Source organism: Agelaius tricolor, unplaced genomic scaffold, assembly GCF_023055355.1.
Source record: "Agelaius tricolor isolate 1412-34295 unplaced genomic scaffold, bAgeTri1.0.p SCAF_7, whole genome shotgun sequence".
In the NCBI taxonomy this organism is placed as follows: domain Eukaryota; kingdom Metazoa; phylum Chordata; class Aves; order Passeriformes; family Icteridae; genus Agelaius; species Agelaius tricolor.
Window position 1 is genome coordinate 27425765 of NW_027269267.1, and position 23051 is coordinate 27448815.

Here is a 23051-nt window from a genome sequence, read left to right on the forward strand (position 1 = left end):
ATTAAAGTGCAGAGCAAGAAGAATCAGCAATGAGAAACAGAACTAACCAAAGGGAATAACTAGGGCATAAGCAGGGAAGGGAGCCAATAGCACTGCAGCTTTTTTTTCCCTTTTGTACTAACCCTGGTTTTACTTTGCTATTCTGTCCCTCCATTTAGCTTCCCTTCATTTGTCTGTTTAGCCCTCTTCTTTTTCCCTGCCACATGACCTGCAGATATGACCATGAATGAAATGCAACTGAGTTACACTCATTTAACTAATTACCACTCGTCACGTGTGCTACCCAAGCCAATGTTCTCCATTGCCTCATTCTATCCCAACTGTGAGACAAAACATGGTAGCTCAAATGTCAGGCTTAAACTGATCTGGGTAGCCCAAGATGTGTGAGGCTATGCTTTATGCCAGGGCTGACAGCAGGGTAATATCAGTGAGAAGCATCTCACACAGGCTGCACACAGACTCACATCTGTAACCTCAAGTGCTCTCTGAATTTGTTGCATGTCTGGATTGTGCTATGCAATAAGGCAGTGACATCTGGTTGGTGTTTTCATTTGCAACTACTGCAGAAATAATTACCAATGACAGCACATATACAGCATATTTCTCTTCACTCTGCCAGCTAGTTGACTGATGCAGAAGAGGCCAGTGTGACCTGAAATAAATGGTAAATCCTGCCAACCAATGGAAAGAAATGGTCAATTTTAACACGTAAGTTAAAAATACTTTTGTGAAGATGTTGGGCAAATATATCTCACACATGAAAATGATGGAAACTATATAAAGATAAAATCACTATTGCACTGGAGCAGAAATGACAGCTTTGTCATTCCATCTCTGAGCCTGCCTACCACAGATGAAGATGAAACACCCTTTACACAAGTCAGATAACGGTGCAAAACTGCAGGGGTTGATCGACAGACTGGCAGGCTTTCTGATTTTCATTTTAGCAAAACAGAGGGGGTAAACATTCACTTATAATTGTCCCATCCTCAATTTGATCCTGGTTGATTGGAATGTCTCTGCCTATAAAGATAACAGAATTAGTAGCCCATCAGTTAAGCAATCATGACTTCTATTCAAGGTCCTGTACTATGATTACTTTGCTGTATCTGACAATCTTCCCAGAGCAGTAGGCAATATGATGAATGCCTTGCACTCTCCTTCCTGCCAGAACAGCAATGTGTTTGTCTGAGGACCCCCTTCCAGTCTCCCTCTTTTTAACTCAGCAGTATTCATGCTGCTTCAGAATTCCAACCACAGATAACCAGATGCTACCAGTTGCTTTGCAATGCTTTCCAGTTAATGATTTTCTGTCAAACCATGAGGACATTTCAAGTAGGTACCATTAGGGCTTGTCTCAGTCCTAGTGCTAGTCAATCTTTCCATTAATTACTTGCTATGTGAGCTACTGAGTGTATTCTAAAACCAGCAGTGAGCACTGAGCTGATTGAGTCCCCAAGCAGTGTCCTGGTTTTACCTGGGACAGAGTTCATTTTCTTCATAGTAGCTTGTATGGTGCTGTATTTTGGATTTGTGACCACACAACAGTAGTATGCCCTGTTTTAGTTAGCAAGCACCCTTGCACATTGTTAAGGCCTTTTCTGCCTCTCACCCACCCCACCAGCAAGGGGGCTGGGGGTGCAGCCAGGGACACAGCCAGGACAGCTGACCCTAGGTGACCAAAGGGATACCCCAGACCATATGGCATCATGCTCAGCAATTGAAAGCCTGGGGAAGAGGTAGGAAGTGGGGCACATTCAGGGTGATGGTGTTTGTCATCCCAAGTCAGCATCACTGTAACAGAGATGAAGACCTGCCTGTCAGTGGGAAATGGTGAGTGAATTCTCTGTTGTGCTTTGCTTGTGTGGCAGTTTTTGCTTTACCTATTGAAGTGTCTTTATCTCATTCCATGAGTTTTCTCACTTTTACTGATTCTTTCCCCCTTACCACTGTGGCAGGGAGTGAGTGAGTGAGTGAGTGAGTGGCTGTCTAAGCTGCCTGCCAGGGTTAATCCACAACAGCAGGATTAAAAGGGTAAGAATTCAAAACAATTTTCCTAAAATTGAGAAATGATCCCAAATCCCCATAATGAGATCTGCAAAGACAAGCATGATATGCAACTGCTGGGAATGAGAAACCAAATGCACACTGCAATATGAGGAGTGACTGGCCAGCCAACAGCTCTGCAAAGGGACATAGAAGTTACACTGGATCACAAACTGGGAGTGAGTCAAGATGCTGTTGTGAAAAAGACAAGCTTTATCTGTAAACAACTCATATATAAGTAATGGAAAGTGCTTACTCCACCCCCATTTGCACTAACAAGATCTCGGCACAACTCCACTCTGGGACGCTACTCCACTACCCTACCTTAAGACTCCAGCAAGCTGCAGACTGCCCAGAGGAGAGATGAAAGTGTAATCAGAGGTCTAGAAAACATTACTGTGAAGAAAGGCAAAGAACTGGGCTCAGTGAGGTTGAACAAAGAGAATTCTGAAGGACCAAACACATTATTAGTTCTCTAACATGTGAAAGGCTGTCAAAGGAAAGCTGATCAGCAGTTCCATCTGGAACAAGACATGAAGAAGCAAGATTGAATTATAGCCATGAAAGATTTGTGAGGGACAATAATTTTCTGACCTGAGGAACATGAAAGGACAGGAATGGATTGTTCAGGGAAGTTGCAGAACTGTCTTAGTGGAACAATTTCAAGAAAAGTTAGACATCTGTGGTGGGAAGTCAGCATCTACCTGACTTCCTCACGGATGATGAATGGAAATCCATTCCAGGCTTTGGGGCCACCATTCTTAGTACCCCTCCTGTGCCACTGTATCTGCTGGCCAGTTGTATCTCTCAGGCAGGCTCACTCGAAGTCTGCCAACCAGGAGTATCTGGCTTGGATATAAAACCTGTCCAGAAAAATTTTAAAAGTTGGAAAATCAGTTTCCTCTTCTATGTCCTGGTCAAAGCCTAGTTTATTCATTTCCCTTGCCACAGCAGGCACCATTGTGTTGATAGGATCTGCCTGCCTGACCTCCTCCCTCTTCTGTCTCAAGACTAAAGATATGAAAAATAACATGACGTTGTACAGGACGGAATAGAGATCTCTGAGGTCATAAAAAAAGCCACCTAGATCCATTAAAAATATACTAGTTCTGGACTGATAATGAATTGGGACAAGAAACTACAGCACAGGAAATCTACTTTACTGCAAAGTAAGTTGGCCATGGACTTGCATTAAATTACTTCTTCTCTCCCTAAGGCATCTGGTGATGAAGGCCAATGCCAATCTGCTTCTAGTCTGCTGAACACAGTGATCTGAGACTGAAGGTTAGTATTACAGCTTCTGCAGTATTAACTTACAGAAGCATGTCAGTGAATATGAACCAAACAAAATATATGCAAAAAAAGGTAAAGCAACAGGTTGAGTTCTGCCTTTATAATAAATTGCTTTTTAGAAGGTTGACTGCTTGACACACTATATTAATCGATTACAGGCAGCCTGCAGATGTAGTGTCAGAAAAGTGACTTTTGCATGGTGTGCTTTTTGAATTCCTGACACTCATCTTTTCTCCAGAGGGCAAAATAGTAAGATTTTTTTTTCAGTCCTTCAGAGACTTCCATGTCTTCACTTGGTCTGAAGAAAATTACTAGATGCTTGAGACATTAGAGTCAGTCTGCATTGTTATTTTTTTCAACTGAAAGTGGCTTTACTATTTTGCTAAAGAAAGGCTGAGGGGTTGTACATTTTTATACTGCTTCTGCAATATGAATAATAAACAAAAGTGTACAAAATAAGATAAATATCCCTTTGCTACAACTTGGTTATGCCCTTGAGTTACATACCAAAAATAGAAACATGCCACAGATATTTGTTGACTGTTTCAACATGCTATTCCTACAGTATTGATGTTTTGTCAGAAATGGCAATTTCTTTCAGTTTACGTAATTCTTCTAGTAGAGCTTGCTGAAAGATTTCTGCATTGACTGTAGATATTTTAACCCACCTAGGAAACAGAAACATTGGCACTGAAAAGTTGATTAGAGAAAATTTTCACAGGAAAGTTCAGCCTTCGTTTCCATTAAAAAAAAATGCATTGGCAGTTAAAATTAAATTTCTTGTAGCTCAGTGAGTAATCTCTGTTGCCTCTTGGTGGTTTAAGACTTACTGGTTTGTGAATTCACAGCTGGAAAACCACTGAAGAAAACAAATGAGTCCTGAATGTGCGGGATGCCAAGATGCCACCAACTCTGACACACTGCAAGTTGTTTCATTGTTTTCAAGGCATCCAGCTTCCTACTCTGTTTTTCCGCTGGAATGGTTTCATCGTGCATTTCTTCCTTCCTGGGAGTGGTGAGGTAGTGTCAGCTCATGCCAGCTCTGTGCGTTACTGCTTCAGGCAGAAAGGAGAACTATGGGGACAGGAAGATCATTCACACTCTGGGCTTTTCAAGCCATGCATAGGGACTGGGACCTTGATGCCATGAGGGAATGAGAGATGAAAACGTGTTCTTCAGGAACAGGGCAGGGAGAGGGCAGAAGGCATGAGGGGATGCTCAGCTGCAGAGCTGTGTGGTCTGGGGTGGGGATTAGTCCCTATGATCCCGCAACAGGCGGAATGTGTCAACGTCTCCCACTGATAGCACAAGAGCACTTACATTTCACCCGACTGATCCAAGGACGTACTTGCCATCCCCACCCACAGCCTGGCCCCATCCAGCCATCTGGTCCTGCATGATTTCTTCTGCAGGCAGGGGAATGCCATGGGAACACCAGTGCCGGGATGCTCACACGCAGACACACACTCGCGCACACATACGCCTCCAGCCTTCTGCTTCCAGTGCTCCCTTGCATGCTCTTTCTTTTGTCAGTTCTACTTTCTTCCTCCAGCCGTGCTAAGGATTTAGAAAAAGCTCCTGGGTCCTCTGTGCTATAAAATTAGGTCTCTACAGGTGCCAGGAGAATTCTGTGCCTTGGCATCCAAACAGCTTCATCTCCAGTTAGCAGATAAACTGAATTTCCTCTTGAAGTTAAAGCACTCTCCAGCTTCTCTTCCCCAGGATCCACTTCCCCTTAAGGCCGTAGAATGCAGCACAGAACCACTCAAAAGAGTGTTAGAGAAATCCACTGCGGACACTTGAGAAATCCTGTGACAGCACTGTGAGGCAGATAAGCAGAGGCGGGGGGAGAGGAGAGAAAAAAGGAATAGCTTTCGGAGACTGCTTGGCAGCAAAGTCAGCGCTTGAAATATCTGTGGGGAGTTTGAAAGCATTTCCTAACATCAAAAATGTGAAGAAGAAAAAGAAATTTTGATCAATGACTTATTGCCCTTGATCTAAGCAAAAGAATCCTAGCCAGTCAGAAATAACAGAAATCTGTTTTATTGTAAAGCTTAAGTTTTCTATGTTTTGACAGCTGGGGCTCATGCTTTTCGCTGGGTAATTTGCCAGCTTTAAAATATTCATCACTGAGTTGCCAGGTTTTTGTCCTTTCAAACTGAGCTCTAATGATGAAGGAGAAGGTGCTGGAGAGATTTTAAGCATGAATTTTCTGCCCTAAAACAGAACTTTGTGGCCTGAGTTCACATGACCAGAAAAAGAGATTTCTGCTCCCTGGCCAAGTTTCTGGTGAATCACTTGCTGGTCACTGAGCCAAGATTCACTTTCTGGAGCATGGGAAGCAGTGGCGCATTTGTGATGAAGACAGTCCCTTTGCCTTTGTTGAGGGGAAATGGATTAACAGTATGTATTCTGTGCACAAATCTTGAAAGAACTGAACTAAAACATTCCAGATTAAAGCATCCTTACCAAGAAACAAACCGGAACATGTTACACTGAAAATTCATAGCTGATTCTGAAAATGATCCGTGAAATGCTGGTGTTGGTGGCTCTTGGATCAACTCAGATGTCTTACAGACTACTCAGGAACATTAGTGTCACAGAATTTATTCTTTTTGATGCAAACCTTTAGATTTCTATTCCAATGTTGCTCCCTCTTAATGCATCCTACACTTATTCTAAGAATTCAAGTCAGGCTCTTCTGGTCTTGTGCAATTTTTTTATTGCTATGTCTTGCACTGTTTTCATTTCATCACTCAGTTGTTATCATTCCGTTTCACACCTGTGCAGCTTAGTGGGCTTTCTTAGTTTAACATAAGGGAAATATTTTTCCCAAATTGAAAAATGTTAAATAATTTCATATCTGCTAAGAAGACTGAATTCCTCTTCTAGAAACTTGGGGTCAGCCTCATAGACTTAGTATCTGAAAAAGCTGCTTGCATCAACTCTGTCCTTAGCTTCCCCTTCTCATCACAGGTGACCACTATTTTTGTCACATAATTTTATATCTACAAAGTCCTTGCAAGTCCTCAACACTTCACTTTTGAGACTGATCTTTCATTTTCTAGATAAGGAATTAAAATGTCTTTGGGGATATGAAGTGATAACAAATCCCTTTCAGTCAGGGACAAGTTAATATAAAAAGAAGTTGCAATGCAGAGACTAAGAGTAAGTAAAAACTGCGAGTGCATAACTGTGTAGAATCTGGTTCTTCAGGCAGTTTCAGGTTGACCATCTGATAGCTTAATTGGACAGCTAATGTGAGCTAAGGTCAAAGAGCATCTCAAGAGTTTACGAAGCCAAATTTCTAAAGGGCCTTGATCTAGTTTCTGATCCTTCATAAAGCCAGAATGGGCAACTAAGTGCATGCAGGAGGCCTGCCCTGAGGGACGCTGCCAGGTAGGACTGGGCACTGGGCTGCAATTTAGGAGAAGGATGAGAAAGGCACTGACAGGAAGGGGGAGTGGTGGAGAGGGAAGTCTCTCTGGTCATGTCTATTCTGGCATAAAAGACAAGGTCAGGATTTAGCAACAAAGCTATGTCTGCATCCATTAACCTTTGTGGGCATGGCTTATATCAGCTTCCTGCTCTACTCTGCACTGGTGCAGCCTTACCTGAAGTCCTGTGTGCAGTTTTGGGCCCACAATATAAGAAACATATAAAGCTATTAGAGAAACATATAAAGCTATTAGAGAGCATACCACGAAGATGGTAAAGAGCCTTGAGGGGAAATCATGTGAGGAGCTTCTGAGGTAGCTTATCTCATCCTGGAGAATGAGAGGAAACCTTACAGCAATTTACAACTTCCTCACGAGGAGCAGTGCAGGAGCGGGTACTGATCTCTCCTCTCTGGTGCCCAGTGACAGGACCCGAGGCAATAGGCTGAAGTTGTGCCAGGGGAGGTCTAGGTTGCATATCAGGAAAAATTTCTTCACCCTGACAGTGGCTGGGCACTGGAACAGGCTCCCCAGGGAAGCAGTCACAGAACCAGCACGACAGAGCTCAAGAAGCATTTGGACAACGCTCCTGAGTACATGGTGTGCATCTTGGGGTTGTCCTGTGCAGGGCCAGGAGTTGAACTTGATGATCCTTGTGGGTCCCTTCCAAGTCAGGATATTTTATGACTCTATGAACTAACACTCTCTCAGGACAACACAGGAGCGTAGTTTGTGCCACACCACTTACCAGGACTGTTCTTGATGAGCAGTCTAGATGCAGCCATCCTATTTTGGGCAGAAAAAAAGCTTAGAGGCATGGATACAAGTCATGCAGGGACATTTGCAGGGCCAGAAAATAGGCCTTGGCTCGTTCTGTTTTGCAATGTAGTTCTCACACCAGAATCATGCCAAACATACTGTATCATTTGAGGAATGCATTTATTTTGAGCAGGACTGATACTTGAGAAAGTGAGTGACACTGGTGAAAACAGACAGATGTGTACTGATTTAGTCTTCACATGCAAAACTGTTGGTGTGTGTTCAAAGTAATTTTCTGAAGATGTATCTCTTCTTATCTTAACATCAGGAAACAGCAGCCTAGTCTATTTTCCCATTTGTTGTAACTTGTTAATCTAGATCCACTATATATTCCAGGGACCCAGTTCCTAAATTTAAAGCTGCAAACAGACTTGTTCTCTCAGCATACTTGTAAGAAATGTTTAATTTTACATTGCCAATTTTCAAATATTTCAATATACTTGGGCTAGGTAAAACAGTAAGGAATTGCTGTAACACAGTGACGAATTAATGACTTGCTTGATAGCACAAGCTCTTATTTTCCTCTCTGTCAGCTCTTGGGCCAGACATTTTGGAAGAGTTTAATCAAAATCCTCATCAAAAGCCAAATGACTGGATTTTAAAGAAAGTTTAATTACAGTGGTCAAACCACCCAGCATGATTTGCTTGATTTGATTAACATAATGAGGAGCTCATTTAATGAGAAATGCATTAATTCATTCAAACAAGTGGTTTTATCAGTAGTATTAAGCATCAACCCAGATTATGTACAGCAGAAACTATTATAGCAAAAATTGAGCAAGGTCAAAGCAGTAGTCATACCATAATTACAAGCTGTTAGCTGTAATCTACCAGTTGAACTGGGTAGTATTCCTGCCCAAAAAAGCAGGATCCCTATTTTAAAAAGCCCCCAAACCATACAGTTTTGCTCCAATTCCACAGCTGAGATCTCCATGTCTTTCTTTCAGATGTTCAGAAGATTTGGGAAGTGGGACTGAATTTTTTGACTTTCAGACGGCTACACATGCAGATATTAGTAACAAATGATAAAGAACTCAAAGGAACCCTGCTATCACTCCACACCCCTAAAGGAAATGGATGTTGTCCATTTGCTCTGTTTTGCCTCTCGCCTGGCCCTGTGATGTCTTAGGGATGCTCCCATCCCTAACCTGGCATAGAGTGACTCTGGGGAAAAATTAGCATTTTACTTCTGGGGAAAGGAACCTCCTTTTTGGAAAAAGAAAAAAAAATGCTTCAAGTGGGAAGTATTTGAGCAAAAGAATAAAGAATCTCCTTCACACTTTCCTCTCTTCCACTGCCTTCTTTAGACACATTTAGACACATTTCACCCTGTATTTCAACTTCCTTGTTTCAGGACCCCTTCCTCTGGGCTTTGCACAGCACCCTTCACCTTGCACCACTTCCCTGGTGCTCCCTGCTCTATCTCCCAGCAGCTGCCACTGCTCTTCTCTCTCCTTTGCTGCCCTGACCACTGTTACCTCTTAGACTTTGCCGTGCTCCCTCACCTTTACTCAGGCCACTTGTCATTCCTGCAGCGTCTGGGCTGCCCTGCGGGAGCCGCCTTTCCTGCTACTTCCTACTGTGCCTGAACAGCACTGAAACTTCTTTGATTTTCAAGTGCTCTACTTCTCAGCCTGCTTGGCTCCCAGAGTACTTTCCAAGTACTGTTGCACAGTGGACTTCAGCACTGTCTATGTCACAGTTTTTCATCAGCTACTATCAGCAGCTGGTAAAGGAGACCATGCTCAAAACTGTTCCCTAAGGAGACAGGAGGCTGGTGAAGGAGCTGAGATGTGGAGCCCAAGCCCAGTTGCAGATGGGACACTCCAGGATTAGATGCATACCAACAAGTGAAGACTGGCATGGAGGCAGAAATTTACCTCCTGCTTAAGTCAGCAGGAATATGACAGTAAGACAATATTATTAGGGTACCTAAATGAATGTAAGTACCAAGGTTCACCTGCAGTTTGGAAATTTGGATCAAGATTTTCAAGAAATAAGCTGAAGCAGAGAACTAGAGATGTCAAAAATAGACCTAGGGATTTTTTTGCTATATTAATAGAAAATGAGCAAGAAAATCATTCATGCTGATCTGAAAACCATAATCCTTAGGATTATTTCTGACAGTTGCCTTTAAGCCACAAGGAAATGAGTAAGAGTTGGAATTGGAGTCCCTTGATTTTAGAGAAATTGTGGGATTTGCCTACATGTGACTGTTGTAGACCAGCAGGAACCTGTGATATTTTTTATTTTTTATTTTATTGGCATATAAATATTTTCACAGAGGAAAGCATTAACAGGGATGACTGCACCATACACACAGCAAGGCTCTTCCTGAACTGAAGTTCATTCCATCTTGGAACAAGCAACACAAACAGCATACACGGACTCACTGCAGAAGCTGCCTCTTGGTGTCACATTTAGTATCCCTGAATGGAATCAACATGGGAAATCATAAAACATAAATTTTTAGGAGATCGTATCTTAAAACACTTTCCCCCACTATCTCCCAACCCAGCCTTCAAGCAGACAACCAACATTACTAAAGTTATAATCTGAAGAAAATTCCCCAAGGACCAATATATCTCACCATACTAGAGTGATAAATGCAAAAAATGCAATTTATCTCCACAGCCCTCAAAAGAACCAAGAAAAACAATGGATCCTTATCACGTCCATCCCTGAATGCAAACTACTTTTTCTTATGAACTATGTGCCCTCTGTACCATAGTGAACTCACACTGACAATTCCAATGAAAGAAAACCATGGTTAATAACAACAAAATGTCTCCCAAACCAGTTATTCTCTGATCATTCAGCCTTTTTCCTCAGTGGTATCCTACAAAAGACACTGGAAAGACTAAGGCAGGATTAAAGCTAACAACTTCATAGGACACCAAAAATTGTTGATTCTAACAGCAACGCTAATTTTATGACACATTACAATTTACATCACACATGAATTGCTAATCTCAGTTTCTCAGGAGATAATTACCTGTGCATTTCTTCCATCCTGTGTTCAATAGAGCTGAAGACCTTATTACCTCTCCTCTTACTAACTTCCCCTCTGCTCCTTTAATCTCAAAATACCTGACTGATTAATATAATGAAACTGAACTCAAAAAAGTTGCTTCTGATCTTTGCTTATCTGGAAGCTTGCTAGCTAGATCTCTCCTGTTTTTCCTCCTCGATATTTTCTGATTTTTCCCTATTATGTGTACTGATAACAGATACTGCCTTTCTCCACTGATATTCCCTCTGAGTGTTATGACACTTTCCTATTTACCAAAAAACCTGCCCAAACAGCCTTCACTCTGAAAATATCAAGCCCTGTTACAGATATGGTTCCAGTTCTGACTCACAGATACCTTTCTGAATAGTTATATGGCTTTCCTTCTGGCATTATCCAAGCTCTCAATTTCTTCAAAGAAATATTTGGGCTTAGCAAAGAGTAAGTCAACTTATCTGGCCAAACATCAGTCACTATTTCTAAAAAGAAAGGAAACATTGCTAATTCAGATCTTTCTAAAATGAAAGTGAACATGGATCAGATCCAGGAATATGTTGTTCAGCCAGGGCAGTTATGTATTGCCCAACTGAGTCAGAAATGATAATTTTTATGGTTATTTCTCTCTGATACTTCCCAGATAGTGAACTGGTCTTTGGCAACGCCCATTGCAATGATGTTGTGTATTATTTCCTTCTCCTCTTCATGCATGGAGATCAAAAACCTCTTAACTTCACTCCTCTGCATCCCAATTCAGTAACTTTAGGCTGCAACCACTTGGGAAAAATTAACCAGTATCTCAGGATTGTGCTCGATATAATTTTGCCTACAGACTTTCCATGTGTAGTATCACATGAATTAAAATATATGGACCTATCACTTAATGTGTTTTAGGAAGTAATAAATAAGCCAGTACACAATGCTCTGAGGCAATGTGCAGCTCTACCACCTCCTGCCAAATGCTGTTCCCTTCCTTGGACTTGCACAAGTAGCAGGTGTGGTTCTGTTTCCACTGCATGCAGACCTTGATTCATACCTGAGAGCTGTTCTTTGTAAGCACATACCTGAATGTCACATCCAGGGCAGAATTTCTACACCCTTCTTCTTTCAACAAAATGCATTCAGAGAAAATTCAAGACAGGATTAAGGAAAGCATTTTAAAACTCATATTCCTCATTTTGTGCAACTATGGGTTCTCTGTGGCCTGGAGGACACATGAGACCTGCCAGCTCAGTATTACCATGTACAAAGAAACTGTTTACTGTATATGTGTCTGTCACCATGGAAAAGCTCAGGGAACATATGGAAAGGATTTTTTTCAGGTTCAAAGGAAAAGCAGGCCCCCACATCTCTTCCTCCTACTCAGATACAAACCAGGATCTTGCTCTGCTAGCCAGTACAGAGATAATCTTCAGCATTGATATATAGGAACTGCTGACACAATGTAAACATTTGGGAAAAGCAAAATATTTGCCAAGAACCTAAAAGGCTGGGTGCTTAAAGCAGCTCTCCTCCTTAAAGCTGGTTTTCCTTAGCAAGGTGTGCCAGGGAGCCCGTACCCAGCTATCAGTCCCACTGCTGGCCCCTAAGAGATGGACCCTACTGTACGCTGTACCTACATCCCATCCAGCAGTATCCCATTGCCCTCTTCTCCTTTGGCTGTGCCACTGCAATGAGAGTTTCTTGAAGAAATTGAGATGTTTCTGGAAGAGTGAAACATCTCCTACCACTCAGGAGCCAATGTTTTGCTGTGCCTGAGGCACCTGCTGTGTGGCTGGTACCACCATCGGCCTCTTTGATGTAGGGAGGCAGACGGATTCTTCGCCATACGGCTCTGATAGCCTAGAGCCCACTACATCTCACTGCACCACTGCAAATTTACAGATTTCGGCGCTGATCATTGGCAGAAACACACAAATTCAGCCCATCCAGCCTTGTTTCCCATCCGTGAGCAGGTAACACGAGAGCAGTGTGAGTACGGTGGTGGGGGGAAAGATGAAGTGTGCAAGTAGTGTGAGATGAGGATGCCCAAGCTGTCTGGCGATGGAACCCAGCTTTCGCAGGGTGCCTCCTCAACAGCCCTGTGGGAGGGCGCCGCGGCAGCAGCACGAGGCACACAGAGGCCCGGCGGCCCTTACCTTCTCGTTCTTCCTCTCCTCGGCTTTGCCGGCAGGCCCGGGCGCGGCGGGGCCGCCCAGGGTTCCGCTGCCCACGTCCCCGTTGAGGTGCGCGGCGCTGACGTTGGGCGGGGTGATGGCGGCGGCGGCGGAGGTGAGCGGGATGAGGGGCCGGGCTCCCGGCGCGGGCGGCTGGTGGCCGTGCTGCGGGGACACGGCGGGGTGAGGCCGAATGGCCGCGGCGGGCAGGCGGGAGGGAGAGCTGGGCGTCCGCAGAGGCGAGACCGTGGCCGTGGGTCGCTCCGGGGCCGGCACTGCCGGGTGCGCTGCGGGAGGAGCAGAGAGCACGGTTACATTGCCCTCGCACGGCCTCCATAGGCCCTTCAGTGGCCGTGGCTCACTTGGGCAGAGCACGGTGTCAACAGCACCGTGGGTTCGGTCCCCTTGGGCACCATTCGCTTGAAGGGCTGGTGTCGATGATCCTTGTGGGTCCCTTCCTACTCAGAATGTTCTGTGATTCTGTCTGTGAAGGTGCCAAGGGCCCGATGGGGATATAAGCTGGCCAGGATATCTCATCCTGCAAGTGTTTTTGGCTAATTCCCCTCCTGGCTGCAAAGCCTTGCCCAAAGTCACCAAAATTTGCTTGTTTCCCCCAGTGATGCCACTGGGGAATGATATTCTCTATCCCTGCCCGTGCCTGGAAACAAATACCTAACCTGCTGCCTTTTAAAAATACATCATCTCATTCCAGCTGAGCTGTTTCCTGCACCCCCAGGCCCTCCTCCTAAGGTGATCCGTTCTGGAGCAATGCAGCACAGGACCTAAGGGGTTAGCCCAGATGATCCACGCTGACCCTGCAGACAGCAATTACAAAAGGAGGTGTCTTGTTTCAGCCCTAACAAAATGATCAACATCACATCACTGTGCTGCACAGGATAAATTAAGCAGAAATTCACCGGAGGATTTCTGAGCTCAGCCTCCTCTCTGCCAGCAAAGTCCCTAAGGGACTATGCAGTGCCTGTTAGTCTGGCTGCTCCTGCTAAGCAAATCCTGCCTGCAAGCAGTGGGAACCAGGAATTAGAGCTCGCCCATTTAAGAGTGACTGTGACACACTGATGAGGTCAGATCCCCAGGGATTCCAGAGTGTGTTGCATGCTTCAGGATGCAAAAAATGTGACAAAGCTCTGTGTTTGTTTCCACAATGATGTTGTCTATGACTTCCAGCTTGGTTGATTGCTTAGGTGTTACCTAAATACAGCTCCACTTCAAGTATGTGCAGCCTAAAAGCCGAGTCCATACTCAGACATTCCCTCACATAAATGATGCAATAATAAGACTGGCTGGAAAGTGCCCATTTCATAAATGATTTCAAGGTTTCATAATCTTGTTTAGTTGTGTCTCAGTGCAAAATTTGAACTCTGAACATTTTTCTGAGCACAACATGCTCACTCACCCCGTAATAGACTCTATTTTGGTCAGGTTATTCACCTGGGATGTGAAAACATAGAATGTGGTCATTGCACTGTTCTCTTATGTGGAGAACAGCTCTGGAAAGCCATCAGTTCCCTTTACATAAACCAGTACAGCTTCATGGTTGGTCTGGTTGAATTACATCCATTCCTGACAAAAAAACTTAGAGTCCAGCAAATCAGCTTTTCTTTGACCAAGTTGCATTTTACTGGAAAATTTCTGATTAACTTTGATCTGTCATTTTCTGACAAATTCATCTGGATGACAAACTTTTATGCAGCTGGAGTTCACTGAATCTATAACTAAACAACAATGCTAGAACAACTCAAACCACTAGCTTCTATTCCTATGGTTATCAAGTGGCACCCATTGCAGGACTTAGATTGATAGAGTGCCATTAGCCATACTCACTACAGCAGCTGAGCACTCCTGCCAGGAGGAGATTTCACTCCAGCCTTCTGCCCTATTATCTGATGTGATACTAAACATGATGGGCCAGTCCTCATCAGATTAGCACCTCCAAAGTTTATATGATTCTCCCTTACAGAAGCTCCTCTATAACATCTTTTTTTTACTAATGTTTATGGCAAATCAGCTACACTATTTTTAGCTAGTCTGTAACTTGATATCACTTTACTATGTAGAATGAGGAAGGCCCTAAAAGTTGTTATTACAAATGCCTTCAAGACTCTTTTTACTATTAGTTATCATCATCCCCTCCCAGGACTACTAAGAACATGCTCTGAAAGTGCAATTCACTTCCAGAAAGCCAGGCAAGGTACTCACTAGTTATCTGGAAATTATTCCCTCCTGATTTTCCCATTTGGAACCTGAGTGATAAGCAATTTTGCTATGAGAAATCTAATTTTTTTGGGATAGTTAAACTTGTAGGATCTAGGTTTTGAACTACTGTTTGTAGGGAGCAATGACTTTCCTAAATTTAGAGAGAAAGCATACTAATGGAATTTCTCTGCATGTACCTGGATGCAGAACACTGATTTGATAATCATATTTGGTACATCACCTCTTTCATGTAAGACTTGGTGTTTCCAGACACAAAGGAAACATAAAACATGAGAAACAGTAAAAGAAATGGCCTGTGAAAAATCAACTCTGAGCAGAGTTCTCACATTTTATTCTGTAGTTTCATCTGCTTACTGTTACAATGTATGCCTTTGCTCTGGGATCTCTGGATCTGGACTGTGCTGCATCAAACATGCTATTAATTAGCAATGCTCACTGAAGGCTATTTTTGTTCTACACCACTCATATTTCGTTTTGGGTGTGTTCCTACATTAGTGGCCTTGTAGAAAATTGATTTGTTACTCATGTATATTGCAAGCCAACAGAAACGTGATTTGAATATTTTGCCAGCTTGCCTCTCTTGAAAAGCTTTTCCAAAAGTCAGTGCATTGACCTGTCCTGCACGGGCTCTGGTCCACAGCATGCTGGTGAGGACAGCCATTATGGAGATAATTACTGATAATTGTGAAAACTTCCTTTATTTATCTGGCAAAGAGTTATTTAATTAAAACAACAATCTCATGAACCTTCTGGAAAGGTTGGAAAACTGGTTGTGAGGTTTTGGAACAGCTCTGTGGTCCCTGGATCACCCTGCCTGCCAATGCTTTGGCACTTTAGAGATGTCAGATTGACCTAGAGGATCAATCTTAAATTAGAGAAGCTGCTGGAGGGTGTGGAAAGAAGGTGTGGGGCATGCCAGGCCTGTGGGGCAGAGTAATCTGTCACCTTGGTTTCAGGGAGTCACTTGCCTGTTGACATGGGCACAGGAGGCACCAGGAGCACCTGAACACTTCCTGAGCACTGTACCCAAAAGGGGACATTTTTGCCTTGGTGCTGTGGGACCAGGAGACCTTTCGGAAGGGTGTGACTTGAGAGGAAAGCAGCACTTTCTGAAGTACAGAAAAAGAGGATAAATGGATTATTGCCAGTGTGACACGTGTCCATGTAAAGCCCTGCACTGTTTGTTGTGCAGAGGAGTCTCCACTGTACGAGACTGAGATTCTCAAGTATTTGATTACGTTTTCTTCCCTTTGGTCTGAACTGTGTAGGAGGTGAGATTAGATGGTCATCATTGTGCCTTATGGCTTCAAAAGGTATGAATTCATGACTTACTCTGCAGGGTATTTCTCATTTGTGTTTGCTCTGTTTTGTATCTAAGACCTCAGTTTTGAGCAGTCACAGTTGTTACTGATCTTTGTAAATACAATGGCTCACATGCCTATAAAATATCAGAAACAAAATGTTTTAAATTTTGCTGTATAAAGTTCCACCACAGGATTTGCTTTTACTTTATTCAACATCAGAAGCTGTTTAACATCAGGGAAAGGGGAATAAATTGTACTCTAGAAAATTGTGCTGTACATCAGAAAGGGAGCCTAGAAAGAACAGAGGCCCCCTGGTGCAAGAAGCTCTTATTCTCTCTTCAAAAAGGTGGCAGCAGTTTTCAGATCTTTTGCTTTACGACTAACACAGGGTCCCATTCTGCCTAATAAATACCTTTCATCCCTGAAGCCCAATGAAATGCTTCTTAATTTCAAGGCATGTATTACTTGCACTGCTATAAGGGCAGTATTTTTTATCAGCAAGCCGACCAGACTCAGAACTGTTATTCTCCTTAGTATACAGACTGCTTGCTTTCACTCAGATAAATTGTATAAATATTTGTAAACACTACAGTCTATTTCAGCTGTAGCAACAGAACAATCTGATAAACACAACGTGGTTCCTAGAGATCAATAGAAACCCATAAATATTACAAGCAAAGAAAACATACTGTATCACCAATGCACCAACTCCCCCCTGCCTGGGCTAAAGCGAGGAGGAAAGCAGTGGGGATGGGCACATTCTGGGGGGTTGCACTGGAGGGGTACCCCAGCAGTCCTGCCAGGCAGGAGGCAGGGTGAGCACTTACCCATCTGCATGGCGCTGCGGGGCTGGCTGCCCGCCGGCTGGGCCGAGTACCGCAGGCAGGTGCTGAGCTGCGGGGAGGCCGCCTGCAGCTGCCCGTGCGTCGGGGGAGCGGTGATGGGAACAACCGGCCTGGCAGCCGAGGTGGCGTTGCTGTGACCAGCCACAATGGGGTGGATGGCTCCTGGGGCTACTTTTGTGGTTGGAGCTCCTACAGCTCCGCTGTTCCTGGGCTGCCCAGCTCCCACTGGCACCCTGCATGGAGACGGACAAGTGCAGTGTAAGCATGCTGCAGAGACCACAATACCCCACCACAGTGCTGATAAGTACCCCCAGTTACTTAGGGGGTTTAACATAATATCCTATCAGTTGTTAAAGTAAACTGAGGTATTGATATCTCGGGATCTTCTGGTGGTCGCCGTGACCCCGAGAAATGTTAAAAGTCTCTTCCCAGCCTGAGCGCTTGAAGAATGAGTTGGAGCTCTTCAGTTCTTGGTCTCAAAGTTATTTATTGCGTCTTATCTATAAAAAATTTTCTCCTGCCCTGCCGAGATCCATCCAGCAGGACAGTTCCAGGCACACTGCCTGCGCCCGGGGTGGTGTTATGTCTTTATACTAAAAACTAAGTATACAATGTTTACAATTACTTTCCAATACCTATCACCTATGTTAGACAGTGAGCTTCTACTCTAGACCAATCTGTAAGTGCCAACATCACAGCAGAAGATGGAGGCCAAGAAGACGAAAGAGAAAGGCTGGACACACCCAGATCCCTCCATTTTGCCTCCTGAACCTCCATTCTAGAAACCCCAAAATCTACTTTTCCACCCTGTGATAACTTCACTATTATTCTACTTAAACTGTTGTGGCTTGCTGCTTATACCTGCTGGTATAAGGTATATATATATATCTTCATATAAGGTATATATATATATATATATATATATATCTTCATATAAGGTTGGTATAAGGTTGGTAATTTGCTCCACGGGTCATAATCAAACATACAGGTGTTTTGGGCTCCGTGCCAAGGCTTCTGAGCCACCTGGCAGGGGTCTTGGCCATCCTGAACAGCCAGAGGGATGTCCTGGGTTCCCACATTGATATATACTTATCTTTATAGGACACATTTATAAGCAAGCTGGGGGATATTTTCACCCCTTTATTCTACAGGAAGAAGTGCAGGGTAAAAATAGAAAAGATAATTTTTCTCATCATGTCATTTATTACCCTATATTTCTGTCTGGTTTCTAGTAAAATCAAAAATCTTAATTCAGAGGAAATGGGTATCTCCCAGATGTCATTTTGTGTGCCAGAGGCTATTTCACATGGACTGATAATTAAAACAGACTCAGAGATCTTTTCTTTGGACCAAACCTGCATACAGCCCTACAGGGAGAAACAAAGATGGATAGCACAATCTATGTGTGGCTATGGAAGGGGACTGAGAAGCTGCAGACTTGACTGGGCTTGGCTTGGCTGAACACTCACCTTATTGATGTAACCAGCCCTAGCTTAGACTTGCTAAGAGAATGCAACAGGGACAGGAATGCAGCTGACCTGAATGAAAAAGAAGTCCAAAGAGTTGTTGACATCTCTCTCACTCCTCACTTTAAACTGCATGCATAATTTCACCTGAGTGGCCAAGTCCCTTCAGAGGGCAGGGACAAGGCTTTTTTTCCTATGAATTGAGTTCAACTAAAGCATGTCTGGATCCTCTTACCACTGAGCTAAAAACTCTGACTAGGACAGAAGGACACTTAGGAAGACAGAAAGACATCAGTGGACAAACTCAGCTGCTGCTGAGCAGCTCTTTCTCTGTGTTTCTTACTCAAGTTCCTGAATAATTTCCTTCCTCAACTGTAGATGCCATGAAACAGATGGATCATTTTGTTCTGTTTTCTTCTCCTGGGCTGCTTCTTGAGCCAAGGTCCTCTTCCAGGAAAGGACAGCACAGAGGATATGAAGCAGAACAAAGTAAAATGGAGGAAATGGAAATGAGGCAGTGCAAGGGTTTAGCAAGAGAGGAGAGAATAACAGAAAAAAGTGTTAAGAGTCATCTATGGAGTATAGAACTGGGAGAAACTCTGGGTCCCCAAGACTGCATGAGAAGACAGTAAGGAGAAGAGCAGAAAAGAGTATGTTGAACAGTCTGGTCTGGTTCAGAGGACATGGGTGACAGAAGAAATAACCCTAAGAAAAGAGTGGAAAGCCAAAAGAGTGAAATTCTGATGGAAAAAGACGAAATCACAGGCTGGAAGATATGGTCCAAAAGGGCAAAAAATAGCTATGCCTTCTGCCCAATCCTCCCTCCTCCTAAAGTCATAAGAGGAAAGACATCACTGTGGCATCATTGACTTGACTCCTCTCATGGTGCAAGGTTTGCCTGGATTACATTTTGCTAAATAAATCTGATTTTTTATTTTCTTCAATTTTTTTAGAAGTCCCTAGGTTGGGAAAAGCTGGGAATCCCACCAGATGGAAATCTTGACTGTCTGTCATCTGCTGTGAAGAGCTGGCAGGGTGGCAGGAAGGTTCAGCTGGAGCTGGCTTGGCCATCTGCACTAGATTCAGTTTGCCAGAAAAGCACATCTAACAGTCCACTGAGAGCTGTGTTCAGGCAAACATGCACACCAACAAGTACAGAAACTATCTGTGACTCCCAACAGAGATGGGTATATGTTGGATGTGGCAAATATTCTCTGCTGCCCTGGGCCTGTCTGCCCATCTAGAGAGTTTTGTTCTTTTTCCATAATGCTCCACTCACACACGTGTTTTGGCAGCATATAAATCTAGTTCAGTGTTATTAAATTCACTACTTCTTTTCCTTGGTTTTGTAGGGTGTGGCAGAAAAACATGTATGAATCTAATCCTCTGCTTTTCTGTCAAAGGGGAACAATGTATGTTGAATGTAGTGGAAATAGGAGATTTTGTTGATATCAGATTTTTATTGCTGTTCTCACTGAGGGTGATTTATACAGGAATTTAATTAGCCCACAGGATCATAAATATAATCATAATGCTGCTTTCAGGTTTTGTGGAAAGCACTTTTGCCCTTTAGCACTTCTCTGTCTTGTTCTAGCTGTGACATGCTGCATTTATTATAAAGTCTTGCTGATTCAGATAACCGACCCTTCAGCACAAACCTCCTCACTAATTAAGAGCTGAAGAGGCAAGGAGTGAAGGCAGGCAAGGGGCTCTATAAAATAAGGTAAATGCCTTTAGGTTGATGAGCAGTGAAGAACCAGTGAATTAATATTTGGGCTTTCCTTACTGAAATGCAATATTAGCCTGTCAGCAGGCTTAGTTATTGCCTTCTGATCTGTTCTTAACTTTTGGTGTTGCTCAGAACACATGCAGCAGACTTGACATAAACTTTAGATGCGACAAAGCTGGATAATTTTTCCAGATCAACAGTGTCTGAGTTGTGAGGTGCCCTTTTCTGGAGAGGAGTCAGAGATGGTGGAGACAGTGTGCATGTGGGAGGAGAGACTGAGAGCACATGAGAAGGAATGAGTTCAGTTTGCAAATCCACAGTTGCTCTAAAGGAGATACAGGCATACATATGCCAGCATTCACCTGCAAGGAACATGTAGGGCAAACAGTCTGGGACAAAGAGGTGGACTTTCTTCTCAGCTTCTCAGATTTGATTTGGTATTGTCCAATACATGGACCTTCTCATGTACCTTCTCATGTACTCTGACAAATGGCATTCTTTCCTCAAAAATTCCTTTTTTCCTTTTCTCATCTGCTGCAACTGAGGCAGAGGTAGGTAAAATCAGACAATTTACTTAACTCTCCTACCACTTTAGAATTTCAACTGTTCAAACATTAGTCCAGATCCAAACTACCCCAGATCTCTGCTTTAAGAAGAACAAAATCTACATGAGGAGCTACTGAAAAGCAAGACACAAACATTTTTTGTTTTGTTACATGTCCAGTAGTTTTATAACAATAAAATCATTAGCCAACAGATTCTTTACAATTGTAAAACCTGGGCCTATCAGAGGTTATAAATGCCATCCTCTAATACAACTGGTGCAATCTCCTGAGGACATGGATAACTCAAATGCTACGACCAGCAAGTCTCATTACTGAAGTCCACAGTGCAGAGAATTTCTGGAAGGGGAATGTGATTTAAAAGCAGAGCTACATTGTTTTCAGTGCCATCCAGAATGCCCCAGTAGAGGCCAGTGGTCCTCACCTTGAAACGGGTGTCACGTAGTTGCCTGGGAAGACACCGGACATGCCGCTCCTCAGAGACGTGCCCTTGAACCAGCCGTCCTGGCACTTCTCAATGACGCGGTACATCTCCCCTTTGCGCAGCTCCAGCTCGTCGTTCTTCTGAGGCTTGTAGGCATACAGGGCCAGGTAGCTGTGGGGAGAGGTCACACAGGGAGAGAGCACACAGGTGACATCAACCACCACCTGTCCTGCTCCAGCTCCAGCCCCACAGAGCAGAGAGCGCTGTTCAGAAGTTGAAGTTAAAAAGGGACACCATCACAGGCTGCTTCACAAACAGGGAAGGGCAGAGACTAGATTTTAAGACAATAAGGGAATAACTAATCAGAGTAAAAGGTAATTTAGAAGTTGATGAGACATGCTTCTCACTCAGGGCATAACAAAAGCAAAACAATGCCACAAAGCAGCACCCAAGTTAAGGACGTAGCAAGGGTTTCAGAAAAACACAATTACAGTGACAGCCAGAGTAACAAGGGCTGGAGTAAAAGGGCTTTGCAAATCCTGACATCTGGAAGAAGTATACATTCATTTGCTTCAGGTGGGATCCACCTCTGTTTTGGAGTTTAAGAAGAAAACAAATAGGTAGGCTATTTCAAAAGCTTTTCTCGCAGTTTTCTCAATGCTATTTATGCTGGCCAAGTTTAGAAACAACACACCAAACTGTTCTGATCTGGTATGGTAATTCTTGTACATGGTGGTAAAAAAAGTGAGAATGGGCCACATTCTGCAGGGTTTTTTTTATTTAAGTAAGTGAAGTGGTAGAATTTGGTTTTGGATGTTTTCCAAGTATACTAATAAATCTTTAGTACAGGATCCAATATGTAGAACTTTTATTTATTTAATTACAGATTTTATTTATTCGCTTTGTTTAGAGTCTTTCTATTTATTTCTCTTTTGTTCTTCTGTTACTACTTCAGGGATGTGTTTAGTGCTGTGAAATGACTACAGCTTAAAATCCCTACAGAGACACTCTCTGTTTAGAGAGATTCTTGTTGAAAATTAAGAATGATTGCTTGCACTTTGGGAAATAATGGAAAGTCGGGATAGAATAGCAAGAGTGCACACACAGAACAACACTTTCTTTGTAAATACCAGATTTTTTTTTTTATTACTGCTTTTCTCCAGATACAAAAAGGGATTTCTGGTAATTCTTGATCAAGGTTGTGCCTTCCTGAGTTTTTTTAAATTTATTTGTGATTTACAGGCAGTGAACATAGACTAAGAGAAATGGGAAAACAGAAAGTGCATTTACACTACAAAGTGCAGCAGAATGTTCTTAGACTCAGGGGTAGGTGAGAATAGGCTTGCTCTCCACCTTATAGCATTGAACCAGAGAAAAAACCAAAACTATAGCAGTTGTAATTGTAGATTTTCAGCCAATAAAAATGATACATGACTTTTTACTTCTGCTCTCCAGGAAATATAATTGAGGAATAAATCCTGTTATTTTTCTTGATTCTACTTCTTTATTGTACCATAGATTTCCTCATTTTTATTCTGAGAGTAGTAAATAAACAGCAGTAATGAGCAGAATATGAACTATTTGGTAACAGCTGCTTGGGGAATCTTAGGCTGATGTGCCTGCTCTGTTTATCACATGCATGGGGTACAAAGACCTAATCAGAAACTACATTTCATTAGCCAACAGATGGGAGAAACCACCCTGCACATCCTTTTTTTAGCCTATAT

At 43.1% G+C, this 23051-nt stretch overlaps 1 protein-coding gene across 1 annotated transcript in view; it reads right to left on the reverse strand.

Moving 5' to 3' along the window:
- SH3RF3 (SH3 domain containing ring finger 3) overlaps positions 1-23051 on the reverse strand; it is a 246912-nt gene that overhangs the window by 22497 nt on the left and 201364 nt on the right. The window contains exons 6-8 of the mRNA XM_071430728.1: positions 21325-21495; positions 17125-17375; positions 12741-13045 (exon numbers count right to left, since the gene is read on the reverse strand). Coding sequence (XP_071286829.1) covers positions 12741-13045; positions 17125-17375; positions 21325-21495 — 727 coding nt within the window. The remainder of the gene's footprint in view (positions 1-12740; positions 13046-17124; positions 17376-21324; positions 21496-23051) is intronic.